Below are 20,125 nucleotides of genomic sequence, written 5' to 3'. Positions count from 1 at the left end.
AAATAAAATGAATAAACACAATTTGATTAATAAGATTGCAAATCAAAATGTCAAAGCTAACTAAATTCAATAAATTGCAAAATATTTTAAATAACCCGAAAAAATCCTCAAAAATATCCCCTAAGTGATGCAAAAAAGTGATCCACAAGAAAAATACCATCAGTCATTCATCAGTTCTACGGATCTAAGTAGAAAAAATATAGCTGGTAAAATTTTAATTAAATAAAGCTATTAATTCGCTTTCAATTTATTAAACAAGTGTGACAAATATGATTTGAGATCAGTATATTCATGACCAGTGTAAAATATAAAGATTCTACTTAGGATTTCCTACGCAAATTATAGAAATTTAAGTGACGGAAGGAAAAAAAAGTCAAAAAAGAAAAGAGAAAAAAAATTTCAACCCACAAAAAAGAAAAGAAACCCAAATGTGCTAATCGTGAATCTACATTAGAAAAATTTTCAATTGAATTATCATCAATTTATGCATTAATCTGTGGATTAGAGACAAATAGTAATCAGGTATGTAATAGACTATGCCATAAAATCATCCCATTTTTGTGTACCTGATGAATAAATCAATCAAAAATGCTCATCGAAAAATCCCACAAAAAAATCATTGAACCATTCACTATAATTGACCAATTTTCACTAATCATCGACCCGAAAAAGATGTTTAATTTTTAATGTCGATGAGAACAGGCGATTGTGCATTGTGTGAAGAAAGAAAATAAAAATTTAAATGAAAATTGTTTTTGTTTTATTATCACACACCGCACTATACTCATGGTAAACGAGTATTTAAATTGTGTGAACGCACTGCAAATGATAAAAGCACTTGCTATAAATATAACAATGTGTAAATTTGCATTTCTTTACATGAAATAACTTGAAGGCTCACACATAGTTGTATGTACATGAAAAGTTGTGAATTATATAGTTCAACAATTTGTATCGATAAATAGCTGAACTTTCATTAAATATATACGTGCATGGTGCAACTCTTAATTCAATTAGCTGATCATAAATTCCAGCGAAAAAGAAAAGATCGGTTTTAACTCATGTATGAAGTTGAAATATTTTTGTTATTGCTATTTATTATTCGACTCTCCTCTTACACCTCTTTTTTCCCCCATCACTTCTCATTCTTCAGTCTATGTTAAAAGTAATCATCAACCATGAAGGAACAGCACAAATGTGTATATTTTTTTGTGAGGATTGTCCGCACTTGCATTCCATAATAAGTAGCGCAAAATATTATTTAATAATTCTTCTTTTCTCGTCTCTTTTTAGCAGCTCTGAGACTTCAATTCAATACCCCAACACCTTCTGTTGAAATAAAAAAAAAGAGTTTATAAAGCGAGTATCTTATGTAGTTTTGTGTTTTTAAAAAAGTAATATTAAAAAAATCTCACATGAATCGACCCGGAGCAATCCTCTAAAGATCATACAATTAATTGTGAATGTGTGTACATGTTTTTTGTAATAATCGCCAGTGTATAGATAATCCCAGCAATTGTTATTCACATTATTTTTATATACATATATTTTTTTACTCGTTTACCAAATTTGGATAAGTCCATTTTTGAAAAAAAAAAATAAGAGAAAAAAAGCAGCGAGTGAGTGAGTGAGTGAGCAGTATAAATAATAAAAAAAAGAAGAGTAAAAAAATTGCTAATTGACATAATTTTTCGTCGTAAAAGTTAATAGTATATTGTGTGTTTATATCCCAGTGATTGTACAACTAAATCTTTTCGTTACACGAAAAGGTGTGATTTTGTGTTATTACATCCTGTATACTGTGATAATTGACTGTCATAAAAAATAAAATTCCAGTGATAAAACAAAAATAAAGTACATCCATAAAAAAGAATCATAATGGATAGTCCCGGCGCTATTGGTAGGCGTCGTGGAACAACAAAAGTTTCTGCCGAGGATCAAGCATTAGATCAAATTGCTAAGGAGGTAAGCTTTTATGCTCAATTAACGATTCAACTAGCACAATGCGGTCTATTCAAATTTTAATTAATTAGCATACACACACCTAATTATTCTCTATTCTTTCTATCTACTACTACTAATTTTTCTTTCCAACTATGTATTAAAAATTTTGAATCTTTTTTCCATCGCATAATCGGCCGTTTTAGATAAAATCCACTAACTGTGCCTTTTTTGATATCTATAAATTAGTATAAAATGTCCACATTGATGTGGGACGAAACGCACTTTTTTGGCTACTTTGAGGGTGATTCAATCATCATGTCTAAAGCTTAGCATCTGTTCTATATTATGTCAATATTAAGGAACTGAAACGTTTAATTTTAGAAATACTTCGACATTCGTATATACTATTCGTATTGTTTTTGAACTACAATTCTGTGAAAGCTATAATTTTGAGCTAGTTTGGTTGAAAAATGTGAGATTTATGAACCAAAAATGTCAAATTTGGCGTGAAAATTATATCCAGAAGCTTACCACAGAGGGTGGCTAGGATATTCGAAAAAAACCGGTAATCCCTGCTAGTATCTTCAACTCCAAAAGAAGTAAAGCTTCTTTCTTTGGTCTGGTGCTTGATATAACAGACACTACTGTGCAAACATGTAGTAGATTCAAGGATCAGGCATTATCGTAAAAATTGCAAATTTTGTGCCTGACACTTGAGTCGCTTAGACTTTTTGGAATTTCCTTGTAAATTTTCTGTAGATCAGAGATCCAGTATCTTATTTTGAAGATGAATTTTTGCCATGCTGGAAGTCGATTAGACCGTAACTTTAAAGAATTATTGCAAGATCAGACTGTACAACAGCCAACAATAGCTTTAAAAATCCGCTAAATAATTCTCCGAATGAATAAAAACAATATTATGAGAATGAGAAAATTATTCCATATCTAATATTTCATCTATGACTCCATCTACATAATATTTAAATTTATGGAATGAGCATAAAGAAAGCATTCAGGCTTATGTATATTCTTCCGTTTAGTTTCATTGTTACTCACTTTTTTTTTGTTTCACGTCTATAGAAATGTAGTAAAATGAGAAAAAAAGCAACAACAAAAATGTTACTCGTCGTGCGTGATTCTCATAATAATCTACGAAAATAAATAGGTAAAAGCTGGTCATCGCTCGCACCAATGTATGTTTTTACTGAAAATAAAAATCAAATAAATTCTTCCGAAAACAAATCTTTCCTCTGTCTCCCATGCCTTTCGTTTCCCATTCTGTTTACATTGTGCAAGCCTTAACAATAGTTTAGATAGATTTTTATTTTTTCCTTCATTATTTGCTAAAATTCAGGGTGAGCTGATTGACTTTGGGATTTGCAATATAGGGATTCTTATGGGATTTTAGTTTAGGGATCTCAAATTGCTCATTTCTTATTTTTTTTGCAATAGAAATAAAGGAAATTATTTCAAATTCTGGGACAATTGATTTTTGAATTCAAAAAATTGAGGTTAGAATTTCAAAAATTCAAAAAATCTCAGTAATCTTTGAAATTTAGCAAAATACGTCTTATCCAACTTCAAATATCTCAAAAGACCAAGCAGTTATCCACAATCAAGCTAAAATACCTCAAAGCAACCGATTACTGGCACACACTTCAGGTAAACCTTTTAAAAAGCAACAAAGACATGACATACGTCAAGAGTAAAGTGAGAAAAAAAAGTTCTAAAGTTTATCATCCATCAGACTTAATGAGATCGTAATCGCTTCTTAAAAACATGAGCGTGAGAATCGTTAGGCGCGAGAAAGACTTTTAAAATAAACTATTACTTAATTCAAAGTTGTGTAATTGATACGAGTCTAATAATAGAATGAATTTTATTACTTCATGTTGTTTACCGTAAATTCTTCTTTTTTTTAAAGGTCACGATCATGTCATATCGATTAGTATTTCCTTTCATAGGATACTCTTCTCGGATATTCTTTACTTCATTTAGATCACAAATAGAATAATTTCATGCGCATATGTGTATGAAAATCAATAAACATCAATGTTTACCTTAAAAATAAACCAATAAAATTGATACTTCAAACAAAAGTGTAGCAGAATACGAAAACGTTAGGGAATGGAAATGAGAATGAATGAAAATGTCATTTATTATCTTCAGTTCAGTATGTACAAAGAGGGATGAAGATCGAAATGAATTCATATCAAGAATGTTTATCCTAATGTTACACTAATTGTTGTTTAATGTTCTTAGTTGTGTCTTTCGACTATATTGAGTTATGATGAACTTATCACAAGTTTACTGTTGGTATACGAATTGTTAGATTATGTATTTATGTCAACGAAGAAGATTGATGGAAATTTTGTTTAGGAATGTGAGGAAATGGAATTTTATTATTGATTAATATTTCCTTTTATTGATGCTTAAGTGATGGAATGTAGTGATGAATGTTTCCATTTTATCGATTTGTTACTGAATTGAGTGTTTTGAAGTTTTTTGTATCAAATTATAACATTTTTGTAGAATTTGGAATTTTAACGGTTTTGTAAAATTTGAAAAGTGTTCGATTTTGCAAAATTTAAAGTCAAATGAATACGAAAGTAAATATTCTTCTCAAGAATACAGCTCAAATTCCTACAACCTAATTGCCAATTTTCCATTAAAATACTTCACAATGCAACTTCAAGAGTACATACTTCACAATGTAAAAAAAAACAAAGCATTACAACCCACAATACATTGTAAAATGATACTACGAGCATTTTTGTCAACATTGCATTCTACTCAAATTCCAATTTTTCATCCTTTTAAATGTTTTATTCGCTAAAAAGTATTTCAATAATGAGAATGAGGAAAAGAAAATAATTTCAATATGCTAGAAATATCTAAAAACAACTTTTTTCTAAAAGCATGCACATTTTATTACCAGCGACAGTTGCAAATGTAATTCAATGGCATGCGTCTGCGGATTTGTGATTTGTGATGTCGGCAAAATTTCAGTCGAGAAATTGTGTAGCGTGTGAATAATAAGAAGACATAGAGCAACCTCATAAAATGCACTCTTATTATTCTATTTCCATTATGTCAGTGCCACATTCTAAATGAGGAAAAAACGTAGAGAAGATGAGGAGATGAAAAAAGATCATTAGAAATGAAAAATTTATTCAGCGAACCCCCGAATGCTACAGAAAAAATTTTCATCCATGTATGTTGTGTTATAAGATGCCTGTAAGATAAGTCATTGTATCGTCGTCTCGACTTCTTTTTAGCGCATTTTTGAAACTTGTTTTCAAAAAGGTAGCTTAATAATGCACTTTGTTCGTTCGTTCGTTCGTTCGTTCGTTCGTTCGGTCGGCTGTTCGGCTGGAACGCGAGATCTCGAAAACTAGACATCGTAGAGAGCTCTGGTTTGTTTTAATAGCTTCGTTCTATCAAGTTATTGGGTTATCGGTCATTTAGAAATCTCAAATCAACGCATAAATACTATAATTAACAGTTTTTCATTTTCATATACAACAACAACAAAAACAACAACACGTTTTTTCATTGTTTTACAGTGTTTTTCAATGTTTGTCGATGTTTTAACAGTGTTTACTGAACAATGTTTGAATTTTTTGACCGTTATGAGGTTTGAATTATGAAAATCCGTTAAATGATAAAATTCTTAAATTTGTGGAAGTTTTATATGGATCTTGTATTTAAGATCTGGGAGTGATCTGGATCTAACTGGATCTTGTGTTTTAGTTCTGAAAGTGAACTGGATCTTACTGGATCTTCGTTTTTAGGTCTAGAAGTGACCTGGATCTTACTGGATCTTGGTTTTTAGGTCTAAAAGTGACCTAGATCTTACTGGATCTTGTGTTTTAGTTCTGGAAGTGACTTATTAATCAATTACTGATCGCTGGGACAAAAATGCGCTTAAGTCCCTCGATCAATAACACGAGGACTTTTGTAATTTTTTCTTTCTTTCTTTCCTGACTGCATTTTCCATCCTATAAGAAAATAAGAATCTTTCCTCAGTTTCATTTTGTGGGTGATCGAAGCTAGACATACGACAATCAAATTAGTGTGAATTTTTTATCATACAGATAGGAAAATACATTTGTTGTCAAGTAACAAGAAGAACTTTCGGTTCGCGAGATATTCAGTCAGTGGAAGAATAAATAAAGAATCATGGTTCAATTAAGAATTCAAACAAATTTTGTTCGATTAAAATTTTCAATTAAAGAACCATCGTTAAGTGATTGTCTTGATAGGAGTTGCACACAAAAGAACGGCTTGATAATCAAGGGAACATTAAAGCTTGTAAGTGCTGCATTAAATGAAATAGATGAAAGTGCTTGAAATTTTCTTTGTAAATGAAGCATATTTGCTATAACACCGCAGTGTGATGTTAATGGTTATTATTATGCAAAATATAATGTTCTAGTTGCGTAGACACAGATGACATGTGTATAAAATATTTTTATTATTTTTTCACTTGTCTGACGACTCTGTTAGATTTTATATTTAGATTTAAATCTTTTACTGCTTATATTTTCGTATTTTTGGGAAGGATTGAAGAAAAAGTTGCAAAATAAATAAACGGAAATTCGTGAAAAGTTAGACTTTAAGAATTGAATACGTGACAGTTGATGATTTTGGAAGATATTTTGTTTGCCGGCCGGCTTTTCCTTGATATCAAGGACTTGATAAATTTATTCGCGGATAAGGAAAACTAAAGATTCTTAATTGAAACATTATCCAGCATGTCAATGAGATTAACGACGTAATTGTGTTGTGTCACTTAAGTCATCTGTCCACGTGGCTTCGGTGACACCATGCCTACTGTTAAAGCACGTTGCCTTGCAAAAAGCTACATAGTAACATCATGTTGTCATGTCAGGAAATTGGAAACTCATTAAGACTCGGATTTTAATCTAAGATAAGCTGTGACAATGAGGTTCAGTTCCGAACAGCACAACGTGTTCACTACGTCGTGTTAACGATAAGACATGAAGTTGCTCTGACGAGAACGTGACAGTTGATTTCGATCCATTTTTACGGCGAAAAATGTGATTTTCCACATTGTGCCACTCGGATATGCATTTCAATTAATGATTGACATTTGTATTTAAATCGTTGACAATCTTGTAGCTTTGAGAATCATCTTACGTTCTTAGGAAAAACTTGTTCCGATTTTTCATAAAGCATTGACAACATTTTTCTCATAATCCATTGGCACACCCATAAAAATTCTTTAATCTTCATAATTTCCCATCTGATATTTCCATTCAACTTTATTTCCCCAACCATCAAAGTTTGCTCTGCGAATTTCCATCAATGTGTATGAAAAAATCCAAATTCATTATTTCCTGCCCTTCAAGTCTTCTTTTCATCATCATTTTTCCATCATACATGCTCTTTTGTATAAATATCATTCAATTCTTCTTCCTCCTACATATATAATGCAGTAATATGACAAGACATTTCATGAGTCGAGGCCTGAGTCGAGGAAAGACGAATCTGTCTACAGACCGTATAAGCGCAAAATAATAATTATTATGATGAAAAACTGCCATGCCCATTTTAAATGCTGGATTTTTTGAAATGTAATTCCTTAAATGAAAATGACTGTTTTTCTCAAGTTTGAGGGAAAATCGAAACGATGAAATTTTATATCCGGCGTGGAAGGAACCGAAGTGGCATAAACATAAGTTGTTGCTATTTGTCTATATTGTATAGATCATAAATCATAAAAAATGATAGATTTCTTTCAGTAATTATATGTAGACTAAGACTCACGAGGGGGGAAATTCCTTAGTTAAAATTAGAATTTTCATTTTACTTCCATCGTCACTGCTTTCCGTGACAATTTAATACCGCTAAATCCCGTCAGTGAAATTTTAGAATAATAGTTGAGCAGGAAAAGTTAATTGCTTATGGATATGGGATGGGCTGTAATGTCTATTAGTGACTTGTTACTAATTGCTGATAGAAATTCGATGCTCTAAAATATATCCAAGAGTCAAATAAGGGGATAACCCCCAATATTTTAAAAGATAAATTCCATTCAGCTTACTGACTTACTACAAATTTTTTTAAACAGTTTACAAATTGACATATTAATCTGAATAAATCAAAACAGAAGGAAAATGAGTAACTATATATATTAACATCTTGAACTTCGGATTACGTGTTCCTCTGTATTACTTGCCTTACAATGTAGCAGTCAGTAGCGATATTGGCATTGAGAGTTTACTGCTTTTTTGATGCATTGTACACTTCATCACTTTTCTCGAGAATTGATAAAAATAAATATAGGATTTACAAATAAAACTGCAACTGGAATTGAATAGCCTACATACATGAACCTCATCTCATTTGCATTTAAATTGAAATTGAGGGCTATAACTTAATTTTAATTGCATGATAACTTGTCATTTGTGAAATTGCGGTGATGACCAAATCGAGGGTGTGTTTGGGAACATGTAAATAAATTTAGAATAATTAGCTAGTCTAGTCATGGTTATTGTTGATCTACTAATGTTTATTGATGATTCAGTGAGGTTTTGAAGGAAAAATTTAAAGGTTAGGGAGAGAAAGGGTAGTAGTAAATCGAAATGATAGTGAACTTGGTCTTGGGCTTAAAATCGCTTCGTCCATTCCTGGATTGACGTGATATCCGAAAAGCACAATTGGACAAAAAAGCTTCAACATTGAGCCGACGTCAGGTCAGCATTGAACCAGATTTTTCATGAAACTCTAACTAAATCGGCATGGCACGGTCCTCAAAACACCTTGGATGTCAGTATGGGTTGCCTGCTTAGATTCGAATTTAAAGACTAAGTCGATGTCACGTCCCCTAACCTCTAATGACACCAACTTAAGTCAGTTGACAGAAAAAATTGACAAATTTTTAGAATCTATGATAAATTATCATCTATAATAACTTCCGGCAAATATACCCGTTCCAATAATCCCTAAAAATCTGAGGTTTTCCCGTTCTCAGAACAGTTCAAGTATTGGTTACATATGCATAAAGAAAACGTCTCCCTCAAATTGATTTTCCCTCACTTTTGCTTCTCTCGTTTCTTCCTTTATAATGTTTTACTTTCTGGTTGTTCGTTTATTTACGTTGCGGCTGAAAAAAACACGTGCAAAATATTAAACTAGAATTCCATTTCCTTTAAGAAATGTCAAGAAAATGTAATAAAATTAATTTCATGGAAACGCAATAATTTTCCACTGTTTGCTCATTACTAAACCAAATGTTAATTCTTGACCATAATATCAACGTGGTCGTCTTTCATTTCTATAAATAAATCCGATATAAATGTTTAAATATAATGATTCAAAAGTCAATTTAACCCATGCTGACATCATACATTACACAATTTCTATACAAATAAAATTTGCCATTCATTCCTTCATGAGTTCAACAATTTATGGAAAAGAAAAATCTCGTATTTCAGTTCTTTTCACTTATTTATTTGTTGTGTATTCTGCAAAATCATCATATTAGGCATGTTCTTGGTGATTGAGAAGATAAGAAGTGGCATTGAAGTGTAAGTTTTTTAGGTAAATAGTGGAACTGTAAGAGAATTTTGTGGTTTTTTGAAAGGAAATGGAAATAATTGTCCTAAGAAGTGGAATTGTATGTTTAAGAAGCATTCAGCTGTAGAAAAGCTTAGTCGTTGATCTAAAATTCCATTATTTTGTTGACTAAAGCAATTGACAATCTTGATACTCGAACTTATAAGCCAGTTAGTTCTTATCGATACTCAAGGCTTCTTTAGATACATAACCTAAAAATTCAAGAACTTCTTTGTGTTCTGATCCAATTTTATCACATAATTGACTGACACTGATCCCAATCTGATCTCTACACAAGATTTTCCCAAAATATCATACAAATATCCACTGTTGTGTGTCACACAGCTTCAAATCCTCTTCATCCCATCCAATTCAACCTCGTAATTCATCGACTCATTACTTAAGCCATTCCGACTCAACAAACTAGACTAATTTTCATAACTCGAATGACAAATAGTTAATATTTCTAGAATCCTCGTCCACTCTATTTCTCGCATCATTATCCGTCCACATTTGCAATCTAAAATGCCAATTAAAATTTCAAATAAAAAATAATGAAAATGTCGAAGTAAAAAAACTTGTAATTTAGCATTGCTCTCGTTTTGCGGAAGCATAACAGAAGTCATACAGCCTGAAAATGTGAAAATACTGTATCGATAAATGTCATTACTGTTTACAATAACTGGAATAGAGGTGTAAATTGACTTAATTTTATATAGTTATACCTGCAGTGTGATTATCTTGTTATGCATATGTTTACCAATGATGCGAATAACTCCATCGATGAGAAATATTTTTTCATGCTTTCGCTTTTATACTTTTTGGTATGTGAAGCAATGGAATTGGATGTTTGCAAACAGTAGAAAAACAGCATATCTTATGAAATATTTATTGAAGAATTTGTTCGACATTGGAAGTTATTTTGGGGGTTACGTAAAGTATAAAAATTGAAAGCTTGTTTTGTGTAGCTACATAAATATATACATGATGCGATATGAATTGATCAATTTTTATGACAGTACAGCAAATGAATCATATTTTCGGTTCTTGTGATATTTTAAACAAGGACGGATTGGGCAACTGTGACTTTACATTATGAAGAATTCTACTTGTCAGGTTTGATTTAGTAACATACACATGGCTCCAATTGGAAGTCACGAGGAGTTCGGATTCTATTAGAAACGTATGAATTCCTGTTTATTTTGTTGTGCTCGTGATTAAGCTGTTTGAAATTTGCACCTTAAAAATTGTTTCTGCTTGACCGATTTCTTCTACAGTCACAGCTTTATTGATTCGCCACTGCAAACAAGCAATAATGCTAGCCGGAGGCACAAATGCTATGACATAGTCCTGAATAGCACGAGTCGGTTAATGTATCCAAATTCCAGAACTAAAAGCTTAATTTTGACATAAGGCTGGATTCTGGCACCAAGTCAATCTCACGAAATTGGAATTTCAATCGATTAGTCCTGATGTCAGATTCTAAAAATTCTAAATTTAACGTTGTATTAAAAAAACCCAAGACTCTTCGTTAAATCTACAATACCACCTTTAAAACAATGGTCTTACTAGTCAATCACTCCTAATACAATCCATTAACTTTGCCACCGATCAAACTTTCCATCAATTTGCTTTTAAAACATCCAAAAATGAGCTTTCCAAATTTTTACAAAATCTCATTAAATTTCATTTTCAATTGAAATTTCATTACCAGCACCTGAGCTGAGTAGGCTATAAATTATTTAATGTCAATCAATCAATTTTTAACATTCGTACTTACAACTTTTTTAAGAAATTGAAAATATCAAATATCAATAAAAATCCACAAACAAACATTATAAACATAGAATAAGAAGTGAGCGATTTATTGGATTTTTTTTATAAAGCAATTTTGCCTCAATTTCGTCTTTAATTTCCTTTCCTTTTTGGTTTTGATTATTCTATGAAAAATATATATGTTTGATAATTTGATTTTTTCTTCTCTATTTCCTATTCTATTCAATATGATTCATTGAATTCGCATATAACAGTCAAAGACGGTATTATATATTCACAACAATACGTCAATTAACAACAATATTATAAGCTTGAAATAAGAATTATAATCAAATAAAATATTGAGAAAGTTGTTGACATGGAAGGATTTGAGCGCATTTTTCTGTATTTGAGTAAGATCGAGTTTGAAATTCTTATGCAGTTTGAGGATCATTTTGGTATTCTGAATACGTTTCATAAGTTTTCTTTCTTACATTGCTGTTTGAAAGCTATAAATTGACTAAAGTTTCACAGATATGTTCAAAAAGTATAGTAAATTCGATTATCACTATATCATGTGTGTTCATGGGATAGGATAGGTGTGGATTGACTTTAGAAATTATCTATTCAGGCAATCTTAACCTGTTTGACTCTCCAAGAAGTCAACCTCAAATTATTTCATCTTAATTCAACTTCAGATCCACAATCTTTCAAATTCATGCCTACTAACAGACAAAATGCAAGTCTAAATCCACAAAACTCAGTTAAAAACTCATAGACATATCAAAATATCCAACAACAGTCAAATAACATTAAACATTCTCATAAAATTGCAAAAAATATGTGCGACATTTAACAAAATAGACAGCATGCAGTTACGATTAAAAATATTTAATTTCAATTAACATTGAAAATGCGAGTATGTAGACTGTAAAAGAAAGAAAGTGAACGAGCGAACAAGACAGAGAGGGATAAAAGATTGTTTAAAATGCGTATGACAGCGCAAGAAATTGTCTCAACTCCCTAAGAATATTGACACGCTTGTATGTTAAGATATTCATATGAAATTCCTTCAAATGAGATTGAAATTCTATGCGGTTAAGAAAAAGCAGCTTTTCCTTTTTATTATTCTTTTATTTCTCTTCTAATTCGCCCGATATCGTTCGTCGTCGTCTCAAATTGAGTACCTTTAAGTCTCTCAATAGAAAAGAAGAAATAAAAAAAAACTCGATCAACAACAACAATATCATGCCTGTTGTCAGGGTTGGTGTTTGTGATAGAAGACATATTCATAGCTTAAAAGATTCACAAGCACATGGTTTTGAATCTGCGAAGGTTGGCGATTGTTATTGGCAGATATTAAACTTGATAAAGAGTTTAGAAGGCCATGTCTTCTAATGCCAATTATCACATATTAAGATGTTGTCTACACGACAGTGAACATTATTATTAGAAGAGCCGTTGGTTTGACAGTTGCTTCCAAGAAGTGAACAGCTGACCCTCAAGTTAGATGCCAATAAAACAAGTTTTCCATGAGAACCAATCGGAAAATGCAATAGAATTGAAGCTTAAACACTTCCTAGGAAGGCTCAGTAGCCTAAATTCTGTTTTATAATCACTCCATGCTAGAGATTCCCATATATGATTCCAACTAAGTGTCCTGGCAGTAGCTTGATGACAGACACCCAAATTACCAACCCTGTCAGCCACAATAACTGGAATATAGTATAGAAAAAATATCAACTTCATGCCACAGCAATAATTCTCTACTGATATTAAGTTAATGAAAAGAAAAATATTTAGTTTTGTTTGAAGTCTCATAAGGAAAACATCGCGATGGTTTGAGCGTGAAGCACTTGTGAAAAATAAACGTAATTTCCCCCGTATTGCGATTTCTGATAAGAAAGTTAAATAATTAAACTTGAAAAATCAATAACTATGAAATATTTCTAAAGTAAATAACATTCAGTGAGCTTGGATTATTAAGATAGTGTGAATAGCGCGAATATTAAGACAATACAGTCAAGCAAGAATTGGCCAAATGAGAGTGAGAATCAAGATCATCGAGACAATCATATGAACCAGTTTATGACGTCATTTATCATCATATCAATGAAAAATTCCTTCTCACAAAATGAGCAATTCTCCTGTTTGATTATACTCATATTTTTGACTTATTATGAGCATTCGACATTCCTGCCTTTTTGTTGATTATTTTACATTTTTCATCCATTCTTTCATTTACGACACAACTGGTCGAATGAGAATAAAAATAAGTCTTCATGGAATTTCTATATAAATTTGACTTTTTCATTGCCCAAAGGTGATCTCATCACAGATTCTGTCATAAAAAAGTGTATAAAGTTTCTCGGTGATTTTTCTCAGTGTAATACTAAATTGTAAAAAAATTAACATCATCGCCAATCTCTTCTTTATTTCTCTATATAAAAAATATATATATTACCTAGTGTATACTTACATATATTCTTAAATCGCGTGTGCTTTAGAAAAAAAAGTTGTGGCTTTTGTGGCAATGGCATTATAGTTGCGGCAGCTTGTGAATGAAAACATAGTAAAAACTTACCGTTGCAAAATAAATTAAAAAATGAAAAGTTTGTGAGGAAAATCAAAAAATTAATTAGAGAAAATTTATTTTTGCATTCATTTGTATTTTATGCCTTAAAAGTGCAGTATGTTATAACAAGTTCAAATCGTATTAATTAAGAGTCTGAATCAGCTAACACAACTAGTGTGAAGATCATTAAATTGAGTTTTATGTATATTAGATTAGAGTGTGCCAATCGGTCAGCGATAAGCTTTGTTATTTTATTGAGATTCTCGGAATGAAGGAGAAGGTTGTGATTGTAATGGTTTTTATGACCGTGAATATAAAGATGATGTGAGCTAATAGTGAGGAATTTTGTTGTTTACTTGCAATTCAAGTGTTTATTTGAGAAATAGAATCTAGTGTTTTCAATCAATTACAAATGTGTAAAATTTTTAGTTGAAAAATTAGTGCGGCTATCTTAGTACGTTAAAAAAATTAAACAAAAATTAATTAGAGAAAATTTATTTTTGCTTATTTGTATTTTATGCCTTAAATCAGTAGTACTTCAAATCGTATTGTTCAGCTAACACAACTATGTGAACATCATTAAATTGAGTTTTATGTATATTAGATTAGAGTGTGCCAAAAGATACTGTTATTTTATTGAGATTCTCGGAAGTTGTTCCTAAAAGTTCTAATAGTGAGGAATTTTGTTGTTTACTTGCAATTCAAGTGTTTATTTGAGAAATAATCTAGTACTCAATTGTGAAATTTTTAGTTAATTGATCTAGTACGTTAAAAAAGTAAACAAAAGCTTATGGAAATCTAGTACTTTTTTGTTCATATATGCTGAATAATCCAAAATACTGTCCATTTAAGCAAGTGTTCCTAAAAGTTCTAGTACATACCTATAAAATCTAGTTCATTTGATAAACTTGTGACAGTAAAACTACTGCATCCGAAAAAGTTCTGATTGAAAATTCTAGTACTTCTAATCGAGTCATCCTTAAAAATCTAGTGCATTCAACGAAATTGTGTCCAGACTAATCTAGTACTTTATTAAATCAAGTACATTGTAAAATTTAGTACTAGAGAATCTAAAATCAACCTTGACCTAATAATCTAGTACCATAAAACTCAAAGTCAGCTGATTCAAATCTCTTAATAAATCCAATAATCTCACAGTAATTCACCAATAATCACCCCATTGGAACACACTGAATGTCAATATTAGCATAAAGTCAAAGTAAACCCAAGTCTGAGTGATCAAATTCAACAAGATCATCATCATCATATTTTTAAAAAATACTTATTAATGAGTCACATATTAAAACGACATCCATAAATGAGCAAACAAACCAGAAATATGGAAATTTTTTAAATGCGCCACACGGAGCCTCAATTAAAGAAATTTTTCGTTGTGCAAAATAGTAAATATTGTTTTTTTCGGTGAGAGAATCGACATCGACATTCACAACGACAATTGCGGCAAGAATTTTCCGTCTTATCTTATCATCAAAGGCGCATAAAAGCAACTACACTTATTTACCGTGTATATATAACAATAAATGAAAAAGAAAAGTTAGTTATGAAGGAATTTTATTTGTGATCGGTGACTCTCTCACGACTAAAACGTTTTTAAACAGAAATATATATATTTTTTGGGCGTTAGTACAGTTACTGTACAATACAATACAATAACATTCATAAAAAATACAACCTAACTATAATGGATGAAATCAATTATAATCCATTGCGAATTATCGAGGATGAAATACCATCAAATAGTGATAAGAGCATTGATAATGATTCGAATGGAGAAATTTTTGACTTTAGTGCTAGTGACATTGAAGAGTTGGAAGGTTATGAAAGTAGTAAAACAGACGAGTTTGATAATTTACAAAATAAACAAAGAAATAGCTTATTAATAATTGAAGACAAAGATCTGATGATGGATACAAATGAAGATTTTAATAATAATAATTGCGATAGCATTCATCGACTATCATTACAAGTTGAGAGTGGCGATAGCGATAGTCTTGTAATGACAAACGAGGCAGTTAATCGTACAATCATACGTATAGGTTCAAATTGTATCGATTTCGGTGACTCAAATGTCAATGAAATTAATATACAGCCACAACAGCAACAACAACTCGAGTCGATACATGAATCAATCAGTGATGATTATGTTGAGCAAATTGAGGATGAAGAAGAAAGCTATCCCGATCATGTTAATGAAAGTGATGATGTGAACAACACCGATCAAGTTATAGTTAATATTCTAGGGCAAATAAATGAAATAGTAGGTTATAAATTATGTATTGGATATATTCATAAATGCGAAAGGGATTAATTGGTGATGGTATTCATAATTGTCTATGTGTCTATGTGCTAAATCTCGTTTCAATCTAATTGTGTTGTGCGTTTATTCATAATTATAATTCTTATCATCTTTTACGTCAATTAAATACCTTTTTTTATCGACAGTCATGACTTAATTTCATTTTTTTCTTCTTCTTGTTTTTCTCACTCAACTCGAAAATTGCAGGCAGAAGCACGTTTAGCTGCAAAACGTCAAGCAAGAGCAGAGGCGCGTGAAATTCGCATGAGAGAGCTGGATCGTCAACAGAAAGAAATAGAACAAAATGCAGATAGGGCATATGATATGCAACAATCGGAAGCATTTTCAACGCCACGTTCTAGATTGACGGTAAACAATCATGTAGGTGTGCGAGGCAATTCAATGTCATCGCGACGAAGTAGTGAAGATTCTTTGGAGGAAGAGGGAAGGAGTTTGAGGGATCTCAGGCATGAATTGAAGGTAAATTCAAATAATTTTTGACCGTTAAAAATCAATTTGACTCATTTCATCTATTTTTAGGATGCGGAAGAGCGCTTCCGAAAAGCGATGATCACAAACGCCCAACTCGATAATGAACGTTCCTCACAAGCATATCAAATAGATTTACTTAAAGATAAATTAGAAGAAATGGAAGAGTCATATGCACAATTACAACGAGAACATCGAGAAAAGTCGCGAGCACATGATGCATTAAAAAGGCAAAATGATAAGCTCAATGAGGAATTAAAACTTGTTCAAGGTCAACTGAATGAGCGCGATACATTAATTGCTGAATATGGTTTAGTTATTATAATAGTGGAAAACGAGGATGGCTCTGATGCCAAACGTGTTCTAGTCTCAAATGAAAATGCTCAACTTTTGAGTACAGTAGAAGGATCAATAGGTATGAGATAATTGACATATAGTCGCTAATTATAGACGTATCTATACTATAATCAATATTTAATTGCCCTTGTAGATGTACGACTCAAAAAATTCACAGAGGAGAAACAGGAATTACAGAATGAAGTGCAAAAACTCCATCAGCAGCTAAATGACATCAAAACACGTGGACGTAGATCAAGTTCTGTCAATGGAGTTATTGATGATGACGATTATGAGGATGCTCAACGTGAGTATTTACATTTTAGGATTTATTTTTTAATCCTTGGATTTAAATTCCCAATATTAAAACTTTATCAACTTTCAATTGTAGGCGAAGCTAATAAAACCATAAATGACTATAAATATCGATTACAAAAAGCTGAACAAGAAATTGCTAGTCTTCAAGCGAGCTTGGCACGTTCAGAGACTCAGGTTATTCGTTATAAAAGTACAGCCGAAGCAGCTGAGAAGGCAGAAGCAGAGCTTAAAGTTGAACGAAGGAAACTTCAAAGAGAGGTGAGCATGCACATTTAATTCCATAAGTTCTCATCTTAATCTATTCTCTCGTGATTATTATTTAATTCCAAATCTACAATTACAGCCGTTAATGATAGAAATATGGGATGAATGCCACTGCCAATAATTTATTTGTTCTCAATTTCCTTTATATTTCTTTAATCTTATTTGATGATTCACGAGTCTATCGGGTACCAATTTAATGTATTTTTCAAATGACTTTTTTGTTGTCCTTTCTTAACTCTTTTTAATCCAAAAAATCTCTTTTATTGACGTCCTGTTAACTTTTATTGAGTGCTATTCATAATTATAAAACTATGTTAACCCGACATAAAACACACACAAATTTGGAATTAATGAGCAGCACAAGACCATGTACTGTTTCAATATAAATTAATGCACAACATCGTCTAATGAACATTTTATGCCATAATAACATCATTAGCATGATGTACAGAATACACAGTTCTAAGTATTCTCGATAAATACGTTAAAGCTTAAATTTTGAATTTAGTACAGCTTAGTTTGGAACATTTGAAAGGTTAGAATGTGAAAATTGGGAAAATTGTTATTTTCATCCATTTTATCAGCACTGGATCTGTTAAATATCAAACTTTTGGTCATTTAGTATAGAAATATTGATGTTATAATGAATTACAACCTTAATTCAACTCAAAATTTTATAAAAATTCCAAATTTACAATCTCAAATGTTTGTAAACAAAGAAAAATGCTCATTTGTCAATCAAAATTCACATTTGCTGCCTAAAAGACATTATCGAGAGTACTCAGACACAATTAATCATACTTTGTGACAATGATTTAGCAATTTTTAATTCAATTAACTAAAATTTTATCATTTTTTTGCCTTTTAGAATCGTGAAGCTGCAGAGCGCCTTGAGGAGCTGGAGACCTCAAATAATCATTTATTGAAACGATTGGATAAGTTAAAGAATGCCAAAAGTGCTCTACTCAAAGATCTTTGATAAAAACAAGTAATGCCATAAACTGGATGACATTAATTGGACATCATATTTACCATCATCAAGAAATGTTTTTCTTTTTCTTCTTTATCATAATTATAATTATTATTTAACCAATTAATCAACAAATTGACTGCTTTAAATATTGAAAGTATGAAAAGCCATTCAGAAAACTTAATTGTATTTTTATTTTTCTTCATTTTTTGTCATAGTTTTTGAACAAAATTTTCACTGATTTTTGAGATTTAGGAAATTGAAAATTGAAGCATAAAATTATTAAGGAACTTGACGCTGTAAATAATAAAAAAGGAACTTTTGTTAAATCTTTTGTATGAAAAATAATTGCCATTAATTGGCCTCGCATTTAAATCTCTTTTTTTACTAATTTTTCAAAAAATTTTCACGAATGATTCAATTATTTTATACTGAGACATGATATTAATGAAATGCTTCCAACACAAAATTAAAAAGTTTTTTTTTGTAGAATGGATAATGAAAGAATTGTAGCGAAAAAAAACATGAATTAATTAGCGAAATGATTAGAAAATGTAATGTAAATTTGTACTTAGATTTATTTCATAGACATCCTTATAATCAAAAAGTTATCGAGAACAAAGGTCGCCCCAAAAAAAATCGAATTTCCTTTTTTGTAAAAAGAATTTAAAAATGTATTAATATTATTGAATTTCTCAACTATTTGCTCATTTCTCTGTGAGCTGGAAAATGACTAATTATCATTACCATACCTAGTCTAATTTCTTATTTCTTTATTTATCATTTTTGACGCATTTTTGGAAGAAATGATGTGCTTTAAATTTTAAACTTTTTCATTTGGTTTTGTCACAGAACTTGAAGTTGACTTAAATTTTGTATTAGATTTTCATGATTCTGAGTGAATTTTAAAGAAAATTAACTTTTTAATATAAAATCTCAGTCGACTTTGAGTTTTGGATTTTGAGATGACCTACTTTGATTGAAATTTGAATTGATTTTGAAAATCTTAGGGAATTTCAATTTCAAAGATCATTTAAATTTGAATTTTGAAGTCTTATAAGATTTGAATTTTTGAAATTGATTAAATTTTGAACTTTTGAAATTTGAATTTTCATTAAAACATTTCAGAAGATTGAAATTCATCTCAAACTAATGACAAACCTTAATAATCATACAATCCAGAATGCGCCACAGCCATCCGACACACGAATGACTGAATCATTATTTAATTTAAACAATTTCCCATTTATTGCCTTCTTGCTACTCTACTTTCAACAATACAATTAGTAAACCAATCGAAAGCCGTCAAGATGAAAAGAATTAATGAATTTAAGGAAAGAAAATTTTGTAAATTATGACTTGTAACAATTTAACGCTTTATCAAACATTTTTTTTTGTTATTATTCAGTTGAAATTTGACTGGCAAATAACTTTGAAATAAAGAAAAAAAATGTATTTAAAAAATTAAATATAGAATTTCTTTTGTTTTTGTGGAATTTACAGCTGATTGTACCTGGAAATTGCATTTATGGAGATTAATTAAATGATTCATGTGAAGTGATTTTATCAGTAA

At 30.8% G+C, this 20,125-nt stretch overlaps 1 protein-coding gene across 7 annotated transcripts; it reads left to right on the top strand.

Moving 5' to 3' along the window:
• Positions 1-176: 176 nt before the first annotated feature.
• On the top strand, positions 177-20,021 carry LOC139098731 (leucine-rich repeat flightless-interacting protein 2). 7 transcript variants are annotated; one of them, XM_070651009.1, is made up of 8 exons: positions 177-522; positions 1,297-1,965; positions 15,017-16,136; positions 16,383-16,655; positions 16,716-17,079; positions 17,155-17,307; positions 17,392-17,576; positions 18,451-20,021. In XM_070651009.1, exons 3-8 carry the CDS (start codon positions 15,561-15,563, stop codon positions 18,559-18,561), a joined length of 1,662 nt encoding a protein of 553 aa, XP_070507110.1. In that variant the 5' UTR covers positions 177-522; positions 1,297-1,965; positions 15,017-15,560; the 3' UTR covers positions 18,562-20,021. The 7 variants fall into 7 exon arrangements, with proteins under 7 accessions (XP_070507110.1, XP_070507108.1, XP_070507111.1 ...); XM_070651007.1 differs by having other exon boundaries at positions 1,294-1,965; XM_070651010.1 differs by lacking the exon at positions 15,017-16,136 and having other exon boundaries at positions 1,294-1,965.
• The last annotated feature ends 104 nt before the right edge of the window (positions 20,022-20,125 follow it).

This window comes from Chironomus tepperi, unplaced genomic scaffold (assembly GCF_022539635.2).
Source record: "Chironomus tepperi strain 1889 unplaced genomic scaffold, CSIRO-AGI_Ctep_v1 contig_453, whole genome shotgun sequence".
NCBI classification, from domain to species: domain Eukaryota; kingdom Metazoa; phylum Arthropoda; class Insecta; order Diptera; family Chironomidae; genus Chironomus; species Chironomus tepperi.
This window is presented reverse-complemented; position numbering and strand designations above follow the sequence as displayed.

Excerpts from the sequence above, each read along its gene's own strand:
- LOC139098731 (XM_070651009.1), top strand. The coding sequence starts at position 15,561 with ATGGATGAAATCAATTATAATCCATTGCGAATTATCGAGGATGAAATA. Across the intron at positions 16,656-16,715 it reads ATCTCAGGCATGAATTGAAG|GATGCGGAAGAGCGCTTCCG; the intron begins GTAAATTCAAAT and ends ATCTATTTTTAG. Across the intron at positions 17,577-18,450 it reads GAAGGAAACTTCAAAGAGAG|AATCGTGAAGCTGCAGAGCG; the intron begins GTGAGCATGCAC and ends TTTGCCTTTTAG.